Raw genomic sequence first — 19,251 nt, forward strand, 5'->3', positions numbered from 1 at the left:
CAGAATAAAGACCGTTCTCAATGCTCATTCTGTGTTCATCACATGAAAACAAAGCTGGAAGGTTCCTAATTTCATACGAGGCCAAGGCAAAAGGGGCTAATCTAATGTAACCTGAACCTGAACCTGGAACATAGGGGAGAGCAATATTTTATTGAGTGATTGCCTAGCTCACATAGGTTGGAGCCAAAGGGGTTCAGAGGTAAAGTTAGCACCCATGTGTATTATATCTACTCATTTTCTGAATGCATCATTGTTATGCATCTAAACTCTTTAATCAAAAATCCCTTGGTGATAAAAACACAGAACACGAAGTCTATCTTGCCAAACTTTTTAATGGAGCAAAATGTCTGTTTTTCCCCTAGTGTCTCCCTCTCCCCTCCAAAAATTCTTCCTAAGTGATTTAAGACTTCAGTAAAGCACCTTAGTAACCTCCAGAAAAATAGCTGCTGGCCATCTTTCTTCCTCAGTCACTCTGGTAGGCAGCAACTCCTTCCACATCTCCAATATCAAGGTGTTATAACATCTATTTAAATCCAGATCATCACTCTAAACTGCATACACCGAGTGCGCAAAAATCTTAAAAGCATTTCTAGTCAAGTCCTAATGCAATTAGTGGTGTTTTGTTGTAACATCTGTATGTAAACAAAACCTACTTCTGGCAAGAAGGAGAGATGCAATCGCTGAAGCTGTCCAGAACTGATGCAAGGACACCTCATGTAAACTGGTCGCTTCGTTTGAATCAAACGCCTGCTGTCCAAGAGGCAGCAGATTCTCAAGCTGTAATTAGCATATTCATCTTGATATAACCAAAGTAGCCAGAATGCAACACGACTGATGTAATGTGACATGGTGGTTAAAATTAAAAGTGAACACGCCTTTTAATTGGATTGGATACCTGCTAGTAATTCAGACAATGGGAATTTGATTCAAATTTATAGTATTAAATGGCAGCAGATGGACAGTAAAATGTCCATTGAGTTTGCACACTGACAAGCACGCTGGGTTTGCCAGATCCCTTCATTAAGGCATTGGTGGCATCAGTCAGGTGCTGATGCATTTCATCGTTAGCAATGTTAATACGTTTTGCTTTGCCGTGGGTGAGCAGTGAGATATTCTGACTGATGGTCTCAGTAGGTTAATTTGGAATTTCATTTGCCTCTTCTAATCATGAAAAATCCTAGCCCTGGTTTAGGGAAGGCGTTTTATGAGATTTCTGGGTTTAGTATCCAGTAAGTAAAAAGGCCAGCTGATGACAGCTAGACAGCGATGCCAACTCTTCTTCTTTCCGACTGATGCCACCCATCTCTTTCACAACTCAGGATTTATTTTATATCTCAGTATCTGCTCCAGACTTTTGGTCACTGTCTGCGGCCTTCTATCCTCCACAAACTTCAAAAACATCCTCTGAGGGAGGATATTTTCCTCCCCCCTCCTTCTCCAGATAGCTCCTCAAAGAAGTTTGCAACTGTGCCCCACACTTGAAATATTTCCTCTGCAGACTCAGCGTCTCATCTGCATTCACTCATCAGCACTCATTTATATTTCAACATAGCAATCATAGCTATGGAGATGTTCGTCGCCTTTTCCCCTTCTACCTTCAAGCATTTGCAAGAAACCTTATTAATTGGCTGCTGTGGCAAATACGCGTACGCACACGTGCAGATGTGCACATACACACTCAAGCACACATAAATACGCACGCGCACATTCTACGCAAACCCACAGCAGAAGAAGCAACTTCGGGAACCGTTTATTAAATCCCACTTCTCTAACAGCTCCGCAGAACCAAATACGGATGATTTCACGCAAGCCAGGTAGGACACCTGCTCTACACTGACCTTTCTGCACACCTAATTAATGCAAGTTAAATCTCTAGGAGAAATAGGTTTTCTATTCAGAGCCCCACGTGTTTCAAAACTTATTATGGAAAGGGACTCTAACGGAAGATGTAACAGCTAAGCTTTTTGTTTGTTTGTTTTGTCAGGGGCATTATTTGCATCAAGTTGCTTTAAGCAATTTTCCAAATTTCCATGAATGATGATAATTTTACAAATTAAATTTTGCAGATGCATAAGAAAGAGAAGAAAGTAACATACTTTTTTTGCCATTACTCATTGACTTAACAGGGAGATTGTTAAATGTTTCTTATGCACTGTTAGGCTGCACAATTAAGCCTGAAATCAAGAGAACTTTCTCTGACAACCCTCAGTAATTATTTTGGGGAATGATAGTTTCTGTTTACTCCCAGTTTTTAGTATGCGTTTGTATATACATGTCCATATTAATCACATAGTGATATACATTAATTAACCAAAAAACTACTCAGGCAGGAGTACTAAGGCTTTATGATGTTGTGTGCACTTTATCATCTTTAAATATAATTTGGAAATGTAAGGAATTGTCTAATGCAATAGAACTCAGGACTAAATAAATGCGTACGACTTCTTATAGCCCCATTTGATTGTTCACATTCATTTTTGCTATGCAGATGAGATAAAAGAGAGTAAAACACACCACTGCCTGTCTGCGCTACTGACTCACACACAGTGCTGCCCGTCACTATCCCGTATGGGGAGAAAAGAGCCATCATCGTTTACATCTGCATGCTGCTAAGCAGAAGTTTACTTTTACTTTTTGATTTATGCCTTTTTGTTTATTAGTGTAAATGAAATTTGACTGCACTGTAAACAAAAACATCTATCATCTTTTTTCCTGATTGGGAGGCAGTGCCAAACAGGAACAAGGTCAAGTATAAAATACTGGCTGACAACCTTGCAGTCACTTCGTCTCTGATGTCGTAGTCAAATCAAGTAAATTATCCTTTAATATATCTGTGAACAGAGCCTATAACCCCTATGAATTCAGTCTTCATTCTAGGTTTGGCTATTTGGTCATAATAAATTTGTTTTCTGACCCATTGAGTCAATAAACTTAATTTCAAAATTAATCTTTTCAGGCTTCAAACTCACTGGATCCAATTATGAATCCAATCGTTCCCTTTAAATTTCATATTCTGAAACTTGGTGGTCTAGTGCTTTTTGCCCTTATGTGCCTCTTTGGTACTTAACTTTATATTAGTTGGCCTATAAAATTAAATCTCTAAAGAAGGGAGCATCAGAACAGCTCCAAATCTTAAATCTTCAATTACAAACATTAGTATGAAATGCTCCCCTTTTCCTGCAAAGTTTCCTTTTAATCGGTATTATTACACAGAACAGGTTATCATTATACAGTAGTTCATTATGCACATTTGACTACGCATACTAGACCAAACAGGAGCAGGTTATTTTTGTCTGGGGGTGGTGGTGGTATTTTTAGGTTTTTTCTAAATCAGATCTAATCTAAATACTTTGCTTTTTGCCTAATGGGGTAAAACCCTCAATTTTTTCTTCATTTAGTTCTGTTAATTTAGATAAAATTACAGTCTGTGAGGAAACCCATTATAATTTCAAAACATACACATTTCTATTCTTGCAAGGCATGATTGCTAATATAGATAATTTTAAACGGTCATGACTGCAGGATACCTGGGGCAAAATTTGCATTTCTTATGAGAAGAGCAACTTAAAGTTGCAAAAGTCTTTTTCCTTACAAACTCCCCACCCCAGCCATGAAGCTCCCTGACGACCCTGGCTACGTACGGATGCAGCGGGCGCAGGGGCATAGCTTCTGGAGCCCAAATGGGCACAACTCCGCTGGGACAAAGGGCAGGAGGGACCGATGCGCGCCTCCGACTAAACTGCTTGGGTTCAAACACTCCTGAGCCCAGCAAGGTACCAGCTTATTCCAGTGCGTTGCTACTCTTGCTAAACCTACTGTGGAAGAGGGCTGGGAAGGAGTAAGAGGTTGGGAGCAGTCAGTGCCCAGCTAACCTGGGGCTTTTGGGGGCCCTTTCGTTGCTCTCCGAGGGCACTTCAAGGCGGTCTCGTGCCAAGCCTTCTCCCAGCTGGGAATCTGGGGGTGTGCATCGCTTCAGCGTGCATTTGCCCTCTGTATGGGAGAAGATTTTGTTATTAGGATGACGACAAAAGTCCTAATTCTGAACACAGCAACTGGCATTCAGGGATGGATAATTTGCAGCATTACTTAGTGCCTTTTTGAGACATTAGTGATGACTTATTCTTTACTGTTTAAACAGTCCTATCATTTTAAGCAAGCGCTTATTACAGCACTTCTTATCTAGGGGAGGGAGGGAAGAGTGCTTAGCACAATCCATTAGGAAATTCAAGCCTTACGTGAAGTGACCACAAAGTCCTATCAGCTCCCAGAAATGCAGCAGCTGTACATATTTAACGTAATACAACACTATATTGTGGCAGAGATTGGCTGTTTAAAACATACATAAGGCAGGTGAAACGTGACTATTTTACTCTTCTGTTTGAAAAATGAGAAAGTGTAGAGTGGCATAACTTCTCAAATACATAAATAAGCATTAGACTCATGGAGAAGACAGGTACGCTGTTGGACTAGTAATAACAGATTAAAGGTCAGCGGTTAAATCTGAAACTATTTGCAGCCTTGTTCCTTTGATCTTGTTCCTCAAGACTCCGCTCTATTACTAACAGGTGAAGTGCAAAACAAGAAGCATGAGGGTCTGCTGAATTCTGCTGTACCTGTCTTAATTTAACAGCAGCATTTCCTAAATATTCTGTCCTCTGATCATCTAGTGCCATAAAGACACATGCAAGGGGCAGCTCCAGATTTCCCCTGCTGGGTCAGGTCCTGTGCAATTCCAGATTCCACAGGTGCAAAGAGGAAGAAAATGTGACTCACTGGCTTAGCTTTGAAGCGGAGCCAATGCAGCAGCCAACGTGTTATCAATTATATGTTATCTCACCATGTTTTGCCAAGTCCTCCCATATGACATTTTGTTAATTTGCAACCTCTTTAGTGAAGAATAGGACACTTCACTGGGTTCTGATGGTATAGGAAGATTATGAACATCTATTGTTATTTAGATATATGCAAAACAATGAATACAGAGAGCTTTCTGGATGGAAATATTCAGCATCTTTTAGCTTCCAGAAGAAGTTAACAGATGCGTAGGAAAGGGAACCAGGGTGAATGAGATGCTCTAATTCATCCTTTCTCATAATACAAGGACAAGGAGGCCTCCAACAAAGCACAAGGGTAATACATTGTAAGTCAGGTAAAAGGGAACTTTTTCGTATATTGCCTGATTGAATTCATGGCCATAAACTGTTACTGAATCCTACTACTCATGGGTTAGTAGAAGGTTGAAGTACACCTATGCATTATGTTAACATGTATTTACTTTCATTTAGTAAGGGATCTAAACCTCCTATTCCAGGATCTAAACTGTAGATGAAACAGAATCCACCATGAACTGGTTCTTTCATCTGCATCCCAAAGGCTTCCCGAATTATCTGGTACTCATCACTGCTAGACACACAGGACCACCTAACTAGGATCACTGACAATGCCTCCATTACTATGAATTATCTTACCCATGTAAATTTGTGACTGAAAGCCACAGCAGCATCAGCTGAGAGTGATCTGGATCCTGTCACCCCAGAGTGTCTTACACATTGTAAGGCACATTGAACTGCATGTGCATAAATGTGCATGTGTGCACATACACGTACATCCATGGGAACTTATTTTCAAATGAGGAACTTCTAAGGAGCATGTATTTCCCTCCTCTGCACTTTTTCTAGATAAAAAGGATGTAAACACCACTCCTCACAGAAGACTCACGTGACTTTAACTTGCCTGTCTGCTCCAGTAGACATTATGAGCTTGATTCTCCAAGACTGCCACTAAAATTCCACTCTACTGATTTTTGCAACCTAATTCTTCAGGCATTTTTTTCCTTTTTTTTTTTTCTTTTTTTTTTTTGGCAGGATAATGCGACCTAAATTTATAAAGGAGGGTAATTTGCTATAACACTGCATCTTGAATCTAGGATCCATATGTACTTATTTGTTATTACCACAGATGTAAAAGACCAGATTTAGAGACCTGAATTCAGTTTGAACTTGACAGGCTTTGAATGTTCTGTAGCATGAGGGAAAATGGCATCATTTAGAAAACCAAAATGTAAAGGGTTTTATGAATAATAAACATATCTAAGACAATAAAGGCTACCCAAAGACTCACACTATTAAGCACCAAAAGGACACAGCTACTTTTTCAACAACTAAAAATGCTGGAGTGTTCCTTTGCTATTTTTCTTTAAATGACATATTGCACATTCTGCTGCAGAAAAGCAGCTGCTGAAGTAACCTAGAGGGCATTTTCAGGCACTGTACTTCAGTTATTATAGCAGTTTTTGTAGACATTCAATATTAGGATTGCATTCTAATTTTAGACAGAGTTAAATTTAAATGGAGTAGGAGGGGTTTTCACGCTACTCTAGATGTTCTAACATTGCTTACCCCAACCCCAAAACTGTATAGTGCCTGAATTTTGCAGCAATTATAATTTATTAGTAAACACTTTAGAAGATTGAAACTAGAGCTCACTAGCAGCAGTGGGAAGATGTCTGCTGTCGTGATGGGATCTAGGCTTAGGCCCTAAAAGCATTTACCCACTGGCCATGATCTGAGTGCCATGGGACTCAGTGACACTGTCATACACAACCCTCCTCTACTCTATTTCCATGATACCTCCTCTTAGTTATATATATGTAGCAAGTATGCTGAGACTCTAAGGCCAAATTGGGACTCTTATGTTAATGCTTATTAGTATTTTAATTCCCTGACTCTCACAAAACCCAAGCATCAAGCTGAAGGAAACTGAAAGAAACAAGGTTAGTAAAGGGCTGACAGGCCAACAGACAATACAGATGGAAAGTGGAGGGACTAGGTGAAACAGAGAAAACAAAAGAAAAGAGCTTCTATTAGATGCTACATGAGACCCAGGCTGGGCCTGATTAAAGCTATGTCTGTGTAGGTTACGACTTTCCTTATTTCTCTTACCTTGTTTCTCTTGAAATATGCTCTTCGGCAAGCTGCAAAGCACTTCTCGCTGCAGAAGCATTTCACTTCACTTCCCATACTCAGGGAATAGCGCTTGATTCCAACTTTCTGGCACCAGGCACACATTATTTGTACATTTGACACATCATCTTCTACAACAAAAATATAAGAACAATGTTTACATGAGATGCAAACACCTTCCTCAGACATCTGCACACTTACTCTTAGATACAACCAGCACTGGCTCATCTTATTTCTAACTTCCTCACTGTCTGAGAGCAGAACTGTGCATGCCTGTGATCACCAGCTTCGTCCTCAGGCAGCTGGTGACCTGTGCCAGCCAGGCTCAGCAGATTGGCAAAGCTTCTAAGATGGCTGGAAAAGATTATTAGCTTAAAAAATGCTGCATTGCTGAAAAGCTCTGGAAATCTCGACAGCTTTTTAGCATGTTTAAGAGCGCACAACTCTTTATTAAACAAGTAACTAAGACTAGAGGCTTAATGAGTATTGCTGCTTTGTTCTTGTTACTTACAGTCTGTTGTAGTAAGCCCCTGAAATGTTCTGCTCAGCAAGCTAGTGATAAAACACACCCAGAAGGTACTGCACCAAGGCAGGTCTCTAACAAGAGCCCTCTTCTAAGCAAGAAGGAACATGAAATACCCCTTTCCTGTGTTGTTTCAAAATAATGACTAGCGTACAAAACGGGGAGCTTTTCTGTGAATACAGCAGTCACAGAAACACAGACTCGAGCAAGAAGGAAGATGCAGCACTGTGGTAAAGTCTGCTGGGTTACTTTCCAGTCATTATGCTCATTGGTCAAATTTTAATTCAGGCAGAGTTCCCGAGCCTCTTTCGAGCTCTTCTCTAACGTGTGTTATGAATGTGGCATGTATGCCTTCTGCCATGTAAAAAAAAGCTCAAGGCTTATTACTAAAGTGCTAGCGATATCCTTGTGTGGTCATCATTCCCACCCCAGCTTCACAGACAGGGGCAGTGAATAGTTAAGCCTCTTAAACAGATCAAAACAGTAAGTTAGCAGGAATCTTTCTGACTTAAAACTCAGAATTCTTCAGTTCTTATGTCCAGTCTATGATACCGCGCGACCTTTCTGTTACAGACAGCAGCCATTGTTTAACTTCTGGAAAAAAAAAAAATCCCTGAAGACTAATTGTTAAAGCAGTTCCTGGTCCATGAGCTGTGGAGAATTCATAGCTCAGAGAGTCTGTCATGCAGCCATCCCATTTCCCTATAAAGGATTTGTTTTTGAAGCCACACTGTCATCGTTCTGTAAAATTATTGGCAAACTAATTTTTAGCAGAGTGATTTGGCTCCTTTCCCCGGCTATCATAACTCAGAACTACGTGCTGCATTTTATTCACCTTAACGGAATAAATATTGCCAGTTTAATAACTTTTTTCCTTCCACAAATTGTGTTATGATTTATAGCTACAAATAAAATTGTACAATGTAAAATAATGACCTTTTAGTTTTAATCAGACTGTCTACCTTTAAACCTATATTTAAGGCTAAGTTATAACACAGATTTGTGTTTAATGTATTTTATCACCTACCCTTTAGAGTGGGATTTGCCAATATTATAAATGCTTTCATATACTGAACATCAAGGGAAATCAGAACAATTTGGCCAAAATTATCACAGCCATCTATAGGGTCAAGAAGTCTGCCCTTGAGCTGGTTGTAATCTCAGCCAGGCACAGAGGAGCACAGGGTGCCGTTATGGTGGTGTTGCACCGTGTCGTCACGGCTTTCTCTCCGGACCAGTCTTGGCCAGGATGCTAACTGCTCCAGCACAGCCCAAGAGCTCTTCCCCCCATTTTTATCCTGAGCCATTTGAAGTACTAACCAAGCTTTTACAAAGGTGCCCTGATTCAGCTACTTTTGCACCATAATAAACCAATTCCTTACAGACTGAACCTGCCCCTTTGAATATATCAGGACAACAGAAGATCCTGTGAACCAAAGGAAACAGATGGCAACCTCTTGTTTCAGATAACAGCAACATATATTCTCCTACTGATAAGAAGTATTTTGTCTCTGGAAAATAGAAGATCTACCAGTGACACCTTTCTAATAGCCTTCATTTCTGGTAAGAGTAACTGTCATAAATGAAAAAAGAAAATTACAGAGCTGAAGGAGAGTTCACTGGCAAAGTAGGTGCTGGAGTAGCTCTTTTTGAAGCAGGTTGGCTTGTCTGGGGCACAGTTTTTAAGGAGAAGCACAGAGCTCCACCACTGGGATTCTCAGGCGCTTTCATGCGTGACTTCATAGGGGAAACACCTCAGCTATCATTCAGCTTGTGTTCACTGACACCCACAAACTGTCTCCCATGGGTGATCAGAAAGACCACACAATTGTCCATTTTCAATTACGCAGCGCCCCAGCAGCAGCAACAGCTGTTTACATGGAAAAGTCACATTACACACTTCTCTGTGGGAGGTTATGCAGGACAGCAAGGCTCAATCAACCTCCTTCTGCCAAAGACTTCCTCTAAGATAGATCGAGGAGAGGAGAGGAGAGGAGAGGAGAGGAGAGGAGAGGAGAGGGAGAGGAGAGGCACCTACTCTGTCACATTGTTGTATTCTCATGCCATGACCAGCAAAACATCACTACCACCTCACAGGGAATCTTTTGAAGCAGCATTGCTTTACTTGTGGTCCATGGATCTGACAGTCAGTAGAACAGCAGAAAATGGTCTACAAACTACTACTTCCAGCCACTGTCTGCACTCCTAGGAAGAGACAGCTGATATCCAGGAGGCATCATCAATATTAACCAAAATGTTCATCATTTTGAAAGAAGAAAGGGAGAAAGAGAGGGAAAGAGTCTGCCTAAATACAAAGAACTTCAATTATTTCTCTCTTCTACTCCCTTCTCACCCCAGTCATCAGAGTGGTCACATACAATATAATCCTTTTAATAGTAACAGCAATAATAAAACTAGATGCCCCTTCCATTTAATAGACTTGGGAACACTGCTATAAAAGGATTAGCCGAGTATGGCCAGGCAAAGCAGCCAGGAAACAGCAGTACTTCAGAAGGGGGTTCAGAGCATGAGCTTCCTGGGATAGTACATTAATATGTCACTTTTTAAGTCATCTTTGCTCCCTCAGGTATAGGTTTGCCCAAGTCAATTTTTGATGCAACTCTAACTTCTTGTAATGCAGTTAAGCAGGTAAAAAAAGAAAACATCCAGTATCACATGACTAATTCCCTACAGACAGTCAACAAGAGCCCTGTTGTCGTGGTTTAACCCCAGCCAGCAACTAAGCACCACGCAGCCACTCTGTCACTCCCCTCCTCAGTTGGACAGGGGAGAGAAAATATAATGAAAGGCTCATGGATTGAGATAAGGACAGGGAGAGATCACTCGCCAATTACCATCATGGGTAAAACAGACTTGACTTGGGGAAAATTAATTTATTGCCAACCAAACCAGAGTAGGGCAATGAGAAATAAAACCAAATCTTAAAACACCTTCCCCCCACCCCTCCCTTCTTCCCAGGCACAGCTTCACTCCTGGTTTTCTCTACCTCTTTCCCCCCACCAGTGCAGTAGGATGGGGAATGGGGGTTGGGGTCAGTTCATCACACATTGTCTCTGCTGCTCCTTCCTTCTCAGGGGAGGACTCCTCACTCTTCCCCTGCTCCAGCGTGGGGTCCCTCCCATGGGAGACAGTCCTCCATGAACTTCTCCAACATGGGTCCTTCCCACGGGCTGCAGTTCTTCATGAACTGCTCCAGCGTGGGTCCCTTCCATGGGCTGCAGTCCTTCAGGAGCACACTGCTCCAGCGTGGGTCCCCCGCGGGGTCACAAGTCCTGCCAGAAAACCTGCTCCAGCGTGGGCTCCTCTCTCCATGGGGACACAGGTCCTGCCAGGAGCCTGCTCCAGCGCGGGCTTCCCACGGGGTCACAGCCTCCTTCGGGCATCCCCCTGCTCCGGCGTGGGGTCCTCCCCGGGCTGCAGGTGGAGATCTGCTCCCCCGTGGACCTCCCTGGGCTGCAGGGGGACAGCCTGCCTCACCGTGGTCTTCCCCACGGGCTGCAGGGGAATCTCTGCTCCGGCGCCTGGAGCACCTCCTCCCCTCCTTCTGCACCGACCTGGGGGTCTGCAGGGCTGTTTCTCTCACATGTTCTCACTCCTCTCTCTGGCTGCAGTTTCTGTGCCACAGCAACTTTTTTTTCCCCTTCTTAAATCTGTTCTCCCAGAGGCACTACCACTGTCACCGATGGGCTCGGCCTTGGCCAGCGGCGGGTCTGTCTTGGAGCCGGCCGGCATTGGCTCTGTCAGACATGGGGGAAGCTTCCAGCAGCTTCTCACAGAAGCCACCCCTGTAGCCCCCCGCTACCAAAACCTTGCCACGCAAACCCAATACACTTGTGCAGCCCAGTGGGAGGAAGACTTGCTCTAAAATCAAATCCTTTCTTTCACCCTCAAGTGAAGCCAAGAACAGCAGAGAAAAGGACCCGATCTTGGCACCTGGGATAGGGACAGAGCCACGCCCTGTGCCTGTGGATGACAGCTGGGGACAATGATAAGGTCCAAACATGATTGTGAGCTTTTCTTCTTGACATTGGTTGCAGCAGAGGTCTGAGCAGACATTGTGAAAATAACTGTCCTGGTTTCGGCTGGGATAGAGTTAATTGTCTTCCTAGTAGCTGGTATAGTGCTGTGTTTTGGGTTCAGTATGAGAAGAATGTTGATAACACACTGATGTTTTCAGTTGTTGCTAAGTAATGTTTATACTAAGTCAAGGATTTTTCAGCTTCTCATGCCCAGCCAGCAAGAAGGCTGGAGGGGCACAAGAAGCTGGGAGGGGACACAGCCAGGGCAGCTGACCCAAACTGGCCAAAGGGGTATTCCATACCATAAGGTGTCATGCCCAGTATAAAAACTGGGGGGAGTTGAGCAGGCAGGGATCGCTGCTCGGGAACTAGGGCATGATGAACTGGGCATCAGTCAGTGAGTGGTGAGCAATTGCATTGTGCATCACTTTTTTTGTATATTCCAATCCTATATTATTATTATTATTATTATTATTGTCATTTTAGTATTGTTGTTACTATCATTATTAGTTTCTTCCTTTCTGTTCTGTTAAACTGTTCTTATCTCAACCCACAAGTTTTACTTTTTTTTTCTAATTCTCTCCTCCATCCCACTGGGTGGGGGGAGTGAGTGAGCAGCTGCGTGGTGCTTAGTTGCTGGCTGGGGTTAAACCACGACAATAACTAAGAGGGATGTTTCATTACAGCTTAGTGACCCTAAAAGAGGACTGCAACATTAACAGAATAGTAACAGTCCATGTATTTCTATCATTAAAATCCACAGCAGTGGGAAGCAATAACTTAAACTCAAAACATTAAGACTCTGTGAAATAAGCCAAAGCCTCATGATTTAATTGCTGTCTTTTGCTAGACACAAACTCGAATAATCTGAAACCAGAAATTCATACCTTCCATTCAAGATAAAAATCCTCTCACTTTTTCACAGATCTTTGTTTCATAAGGCCAAATTCTTTAAAAACCACTTTACCAGACTCTTGCACTTCTTTCAGGAAAATGTATCAAATCCCTGTCCCTAGGGTGCTCAGCAAGAAGAACCTGCTGCGATGAGAACACAGGGAAGTGGGGAATTTCAAATCCAGTAGTTTGAGACTGTTCATCTGTCTTCAGTCTTTATTCTAATCTTTTTCTGACTAGGTCTGCACTAAGAAAGCTTCTCCACAGTAATTACATCGGTATACTACATCAGCAATGTACTCCTTTGCTTACAGACAAACTTTCGCTGGTAGTCTAGCTTAGCATATCCGCTTGAGTAACACGAGCTCATCCTGACAGCATGCCTATGTCCATCATGTGAGCTCTCGCTGGAGCAGCTCTTCTGATGAAGATCATTCACCATCACTTTCAGGACTCGCATAGCTAGGCTGACATATTTGCAAAGTACAAAAATAATATTTGCAAGTACTGGTACAGATCATTTTGAGATGAAAGAAAATTATTTTTTTCTCCATCTGGGCTTGCAACTTTATGGCCTGCTCTTGCAATGTGCTTAGCGTGTTCTTGGATCTGTCACGCTTATGACAGGTAGTGTGGGTAGTTATACAGGTGAGTCAAAGAGGAGTCGGCACAGAGGACAACTGAATAGTAACAGGAGCGTTTTCAGCAGAACATCTGTACTGCTGTCTTCTATAATTACACCAGGTAATAGAAAGACATATTCCTTCCACATACAATACAAGATCTGAATTTCCAGCCTCTGCCTTTCTGAGTTCTCAACTCTTCATAGGGAGAGCTATTGTGGGAGTTCCAATACTGTGTTTTTCTGCCCCTGGGTTGTGTCATTACAGGTGGAAGAAGTACTCCCTGCACCCACCGCACAGATATTGTTCAGATGCATCTCCTTGTGGTTTTTAGCCTGTGTATTTTTCATAATGAACAATGCAATAAACACGGAGTGTTTGCAGTGTTAAATCATGTTCCCAAAGGGAGTAGTTTGTATAACAAGATAAAATTATCACATTATAATAACTAAATATGCATCAGTCTAAAGCATGCTTCAATTAATCATCAAAAGTTTGCACCACCTCTTTAGGTCTTAATTAAGCAGAATGTTTGGTTGGTTTTTTCCTTTCAAACCAGTGTGAAGAAGCTGCAGAAAATTGTTCCTCTTAAACCCAATGAGCAGCAGTTTACACTAATCGATCTTATATGGAGCCATAATTTGGAGAGGTGGGGGGAAGAGAAGGAAGGCAATGAGTACAACTGAATAAATCCATCATGTACAGCTCTGTCCCTTGATCTAAGCAAACCAGCATGGCCTACAGTGTTTAGCAGGATGATCCTAAAATCCCCACAACTCTGGACTTAAATCCTGATCAGTTTACTAACTTTTAGGCTGCAACATTCTACTAATACCGTTTTGAACTAACTGGTATGTATTTTCAATTTTAACTCCAGTTTCAAGAATTTGGGTGAAACTAAATGCAGCTACAGCTCTAATCCTGCAGATTATGATCCATGGGCAGGATGGATCCTCCAAAACCTTACTTTCCACATTTCCTTGCAAGAAATTCAGTGGGAGGTACTCAACTCTTCTGGGAAGAAGAAAATACCACTCCTGAAGGTGCCCAACCACAGTACTGAAGAAGTCCTGTTGTGCAGAAGGAAGACCACAAGGGCACAGCGTTTGGGACTGAGATCTCAAAGGGTACATCCCCTGGACTGACTGAGCCTGTGTGAAACCCGTACCTTGGCTGTGGTTGTACCTGTGATCTGATACAGAAAATATTTTGGCACCCCATCACTCCTTGGTGTCTACCCACCACCCATCTCTTCCTGGCATGAGTTTCCTTCCACCACAGCTATCAGAAGCCATGTCTCCCCACTACCGCTTTCTTCTGTTTTCCTCTCTTTTTCTCTTTGTTGTGTCCCATCCCCTCACACAGGCAGTTTGGATCCCAGGGTTTTTGGGGGGGGAACTAGAATAGCCCTTTTACCCCATGATGGGAACTGCACTCAATCCACTGGCATACCTCTTTAAATATTTTAGCTGCTTTCACTACTACTTTCTAATGAAAAGCTGCAAAACTTCCTTTTTAAAGACATTAGATCTTAACTTGACTCTAGCATCTGCAGCATTAACAAGAAGGGCTCACTCTTTCCACTGGGACCTACCAGGATTTCAGAATGTTTAATTCTGAGTAACCCGTCTGCCACTCCTGAAACCCCAGCTTGCCATTGAAGAAAACCAAGTAGCATGTATTCAGATTTTTCACCCCAAAGCAGTTCCTGAGGCTGATGATCCCGAGCAAGAGAAGAAGCACCATTACAGTCATTTTTCTTACATCCGAGATGCTTTATCTGATTAATCTCAAAGTAAAAAATGAACAAATAAAACTCCCGAGACATTGCTGCAGATCCCCTTGTGATAGCACTTATTAAGTGCTGATCCTCTAAACAGGTGGGGGAGGTGACAAACTTAAGGTACAAAAAGTACCTTGGAAAAAGTAATTACGAGAGGAAGATAAAAAAACAGGGCTGACAATAGAAAGCTTGCTGCAACCATCGCTATGGAAATACCTCAGGGGCTCTACAATGCGTTTCCTTTTAAGGACCAGTCTCTTGAAGTTCACTACTCTGCCAATAAAGCAAAGTGTCCCAGCTCCTTTAAAAAAATCATTTTGGGGAACCACGGCTTGCCTACATTTTCTATGCATGAGTTGAGGCACATTCTCATGCATAGTTCAGTAAGGACTGAATGCACAACACAAATAAAAGCTGGCATTTAGGCAGGTTTTAAACATGCAAACAAAAAAGCACCTATTTCAGCTAATAGGGGGGGAACTCCCTGTGTATTTTGAATATATGCTATTAAAGCACATACGTGGACTTTGTGATTTTCTTTTTAGCACAAAGAAAACACTTGGCCCTCCTCAGAGAGCAAAAGACATCAACAGTGGGCTAGATGGGGCAGGCATCCTGGCAACCATTGGCATTTTAAAACCCAGGCACTAATAACCCTATGATCAGTGTAAATTAGATGATGTTTCTAACTGAAAACAAGAGAAAGAATTTGAAGAGTAGTGACTATAGGATTTGTTGCAGTGGTCTTTATTAGAGAGCTAAACCTGCAGTTAAAGAAATTGTAAAGCTGTTCAGCAACCGGACTAAGATTCAGGAAATACTGAAGCAGGATCCAGAGCGTAGTAAAATGAAAGTTTCCTCAATATATAGACTTAATTAGATCTGATAATATGGTCTTTATTTAAGGAAAACTGCCTGGAATCAGACTTCTTGGTAATGCATAGAACCAATTCCTTGGTGAATTTAGACAGATGATCTTGGAATTCATTTTTACAGCCCTGCTAATTACCATTTAAAGCAACTTTTATGCTTCCAGATTCCTCCAATACAATTTAAATATTGAGAGAGGTTACAGCGAGCAATTCCAGAGTGTTCATAGGGCAGGGACTCTGCTTAATCCCACGTGTTGCACCAAGTTACTCATGTGCACTTACATTTACAAAAAAAATCCCATAAACTTTTATTCTGAAGTTATGTTAAGCTATAACACAGAAAATCACTTGTTCCTATCTATAAAATACCTAATTACTCACTTTAGTATTTGAATGTGATATTTCCTTGCCAACTTAGGTCACAGGCCTATTTTACAAGGTAGTCAGCACTGGAAATGCCTGTGCTCTTCCTTTAAGACCTTTTGCCTCACCAGATACTGTTCCTCCAGCCCATTCCTCCTTCACTTTCATGTGTTTCTGGTAACTTTTGGTACAACCCCAATCATTATCATTTGGAAATCACTGAACCAAACGTTACGTAGAGACGCTGATCTGCAGGCTGGAGGATTTAAATCCCCCTTCCTTTCCCAAATGTACTTATTATCTTGTGAAAACCCTAGGAGGGAGCATTATTTTTCCCTTGTACTTCTTTCCCCTGTGTAAAGCTCAGTCAACTGCACGATATCATCCTCTCTGCATCCCCTTCCACCGTGTCCCTCGACAGTGACCTCCCCTCGCAGCACAGCATGGCAGGGAGCTGGTTCTTGTTCGGGATGCTTAGAACAGCAGGCGTGCTCTGTGCATCGCTTGTACACAGGAGGAGGCAGGAAAGGGAAGGGTTTTGCTGACACCCGTGCTCAAAGGCTAGACCAACCTGCAGTTGTACCTCCCCCACCAAGGCACCGCCATGGGGATCACAAGAGAAAGTAAACCAAAGAGCACTCTTAAAAAAAATGGGGAAACTGAGACACTGTAGCCTCCAGTGGGTGCCAGGGGAAGGAGGCAGCATGTTCTCACCTGCATTGAAAGAATTTTTTGCATTCTTCTTTGACTAGTCTTGATTTTAGCCCTCCTTCATCCCATGTAACAACAGCCGTCCAAACTTGTCTGAATAGAAGGGCAGAGTCACCCTAAGTGCCCTCTCAGATTTACTCTATCGCTAGGGGCTGCAGAGTAACAGTTAGGATGTTTGCATGCTGCATACTACGGCCATATACCCTGCACAGCTGTGGCGGGATTTTTATTTCCAGCTCATTCCTGGCTATTGCACTTCTGTTTCTTGCTATTTCTATGTCATTTTTTAATTGGAAAGATTACTTTCTTTACGTTGCTGTATAGAAAATAAGAATCTTCTAGCATCAAGCAGAACTAATCTTAGTATCAGTTTATTGCAATGGGCTGTACTTGAGACTAACCCTGAAATCACTCAGAATCTGCTGCCGGCACTAAACGTAGCTACCAGCCTGCTGGGCAAGAAGGACAGTTATCAGACACAAGGAGACTGTCACACCAACCCCCTGGAGGCTGCACTGACTTCTTATTTGCTTCCAGATGCAGGTCAGATGGCCGATGTTGACTGATAAAGTCCCGTTTGATTTGGGCACTGCCTGAGTGTGGTCTATCTGCCTGGTGGTACAGATTAGCAGAATGCTCTTGCAAACAGTCTCCAGATCTGAGTAACTGGCATCCTTCTTGTGGAGGCTTCCCATGACTGGATTTAGTATCCTCCACTGACATGCCATAACCTGAGTCTGTAGACGGTCAGTGCACCATGTAAAGCCCATGCATTTAACTCAGCCTATTTCAGATGTAATTCTGGGGTACAGCAAGGACAGAGTGCCTTTATCAGAGCTGTTTATATTTGTTCAGGTAGCAGTCTAATGTTTTCCAGGATTGTATAAGCAAATTTTTACCTAATATTTCATTTGACTAAAACAGAAAGCTGAACAGCTTGGAGATAAAATTTTAGTCAGACTGCTCAAAATTATTCAGTTTTCAAAAGAAAAAAAAACACTTTACTGTAAAATAAGCATGAGGGGAAAAAAGCTAATTTTGTTAACTGTTCAAGGTTTTAGCCTGTTCATACAAAATATGAATGCAGCTAGGACACTGTTCAAAATCTTCCAGCACGCTCAAGGAAGACCTAATCTGCTGAAATCTTCAAATACTGCTTCCTAGACATAGTTCAGGATCAGTATTCCTTCCGCCTCCTTCTTGAGCTGGTAGCTGTTTCTGATACCAAGAATCCTATCTGCCTCCCTGGAAATCCTCTTTCCCTCGGCTTCCTGACTCTGTCTTCCCCCAGTGTTTTTTCTACCTCTGCAATTGCTCCATCAGTGCACATTGCAGCGTATCCTTCCTATTTCTCCCTTCAGGCTTCTGTGAGCATTCCCCGTCCTCTGCTCCTTCTCTTCTCCCTCATATCTGTATAGAATCTTATCTGCAAAAATTATTCAACTAATAATTCACAGTGACTGTTTCTTGGATCTGCTTATCCTCTCCAGACCATTGCTCTCCTGTCCAAATGAATACCTCAGCCTGTCTCTCTGACACTTCTTTAGTGGTGCTGACCCTTCAGTTCAAGATCAATACGGCAAGAATTAAAGTCTTAATAATTTCTCCCTGAGTGCTCACTCCATATTATCTGCTCAATAACAGTGGACTGCACCATCATCTTTCCTGTCCTTCAGGTTCATGATTTAGATATCATTTTCATCTGTGGGCACTCTCTTTTGAGCTATATTTAAATCTTGTAGATTTTTCTCCTGTACAATATCTAAAAGCTTTCCCCATCCATCCACAAAGTCTGGACTCATCCCGATTCTCAGCATCTCGGTCACTACAGTGCATCACTACCTGGTTTTCTCTCTGGCCTGTAACATAACCTTGTCCTACGCGCGTCCACTCAAAGTGTGCTGCAAAGATCCCTTTTTGCCCAGCATTTTAACCTTGAAGCTTTCTCTTGGCCTCTTTCTCCCTCTCCCTCCTGTCCCCTTTCTTCATTTATTAACTCGAACAAATGTAAGCTGCCTCTGTTCTTGTGGCAGGTCAGCCATAGCCTGTCTCTCCCCCATATTGAAAATGTTGACTTTCAGCTTTAGCAATTAATGATGTGAGTCTTTTTCATTTGCCTGCTCAACTCAAAGAAGCACCTTTGTGCTGTTTCTAAATTCGTCCCCTGTGCTTGTGAGGGGCTCCAAGAAAACATCCCCAGAGTTACTCTTGTCTGGCTTTGTATCACTCTGAAGTTTTCTGCTTTGATGTAGTGCCCACAAAACGGTGTCAAAGTGCAGTGCCAAGACCACTGCCTCGCACGCTGGCTCTCCTGGCTCCTTTGTACTCCCTTTTCTACTTGTATTCACCAGTTGTTTCTTGCCAGGCTCTTTGGGGTGATCATGACTAGGGCACCTACGCCCTAAGATAAAACAAAACAATTACTACCGATGCTTATTGCAAATCCCACAAAGGCTGTGGTTCTCCTCCCCCTCTGGTCC

At 42.4% G+C, this 19,251-nt stretch overlaps 1 protein-coding gene across 2 annotated transcripts in view; it reads right to left on the reverse strand.

The window, feature by feature from the left end:
• Positions 1-19,251, reverse strand: part of LOC115338694 (sine oculis binding protein homolog) — a 119,234-nt gene that overhangs the window by 85,535 nt on the left and 14,448 nt on the right. For both annotated transcript variants that reach the window (XM_030007478.1, XM_030007477.2), the window contains exon 4: positions 6,942-7,093. In XM_030007478.1, coding sequence (XP_029863338.1) covers positions 6,942-7,093 — 152 coding nt within the window. The remainder of the gene's footprint in view (positions 1-6,941; positions 7,094-19,251) is intronic.

This window comes from Aquila chrysaetos, chromosome 2 (assembly GCF_900496995.4).
Source record: "Aquila chrysaetos chrysaetos chromosome 2, bAquChr1.4, whole genome shotgun sequence".
NCBI lineage: Eukaryota > Metazoa > Chordata > Aves > Accipitriformes > Accipitridae > Aquila > Aquila chrysaetos.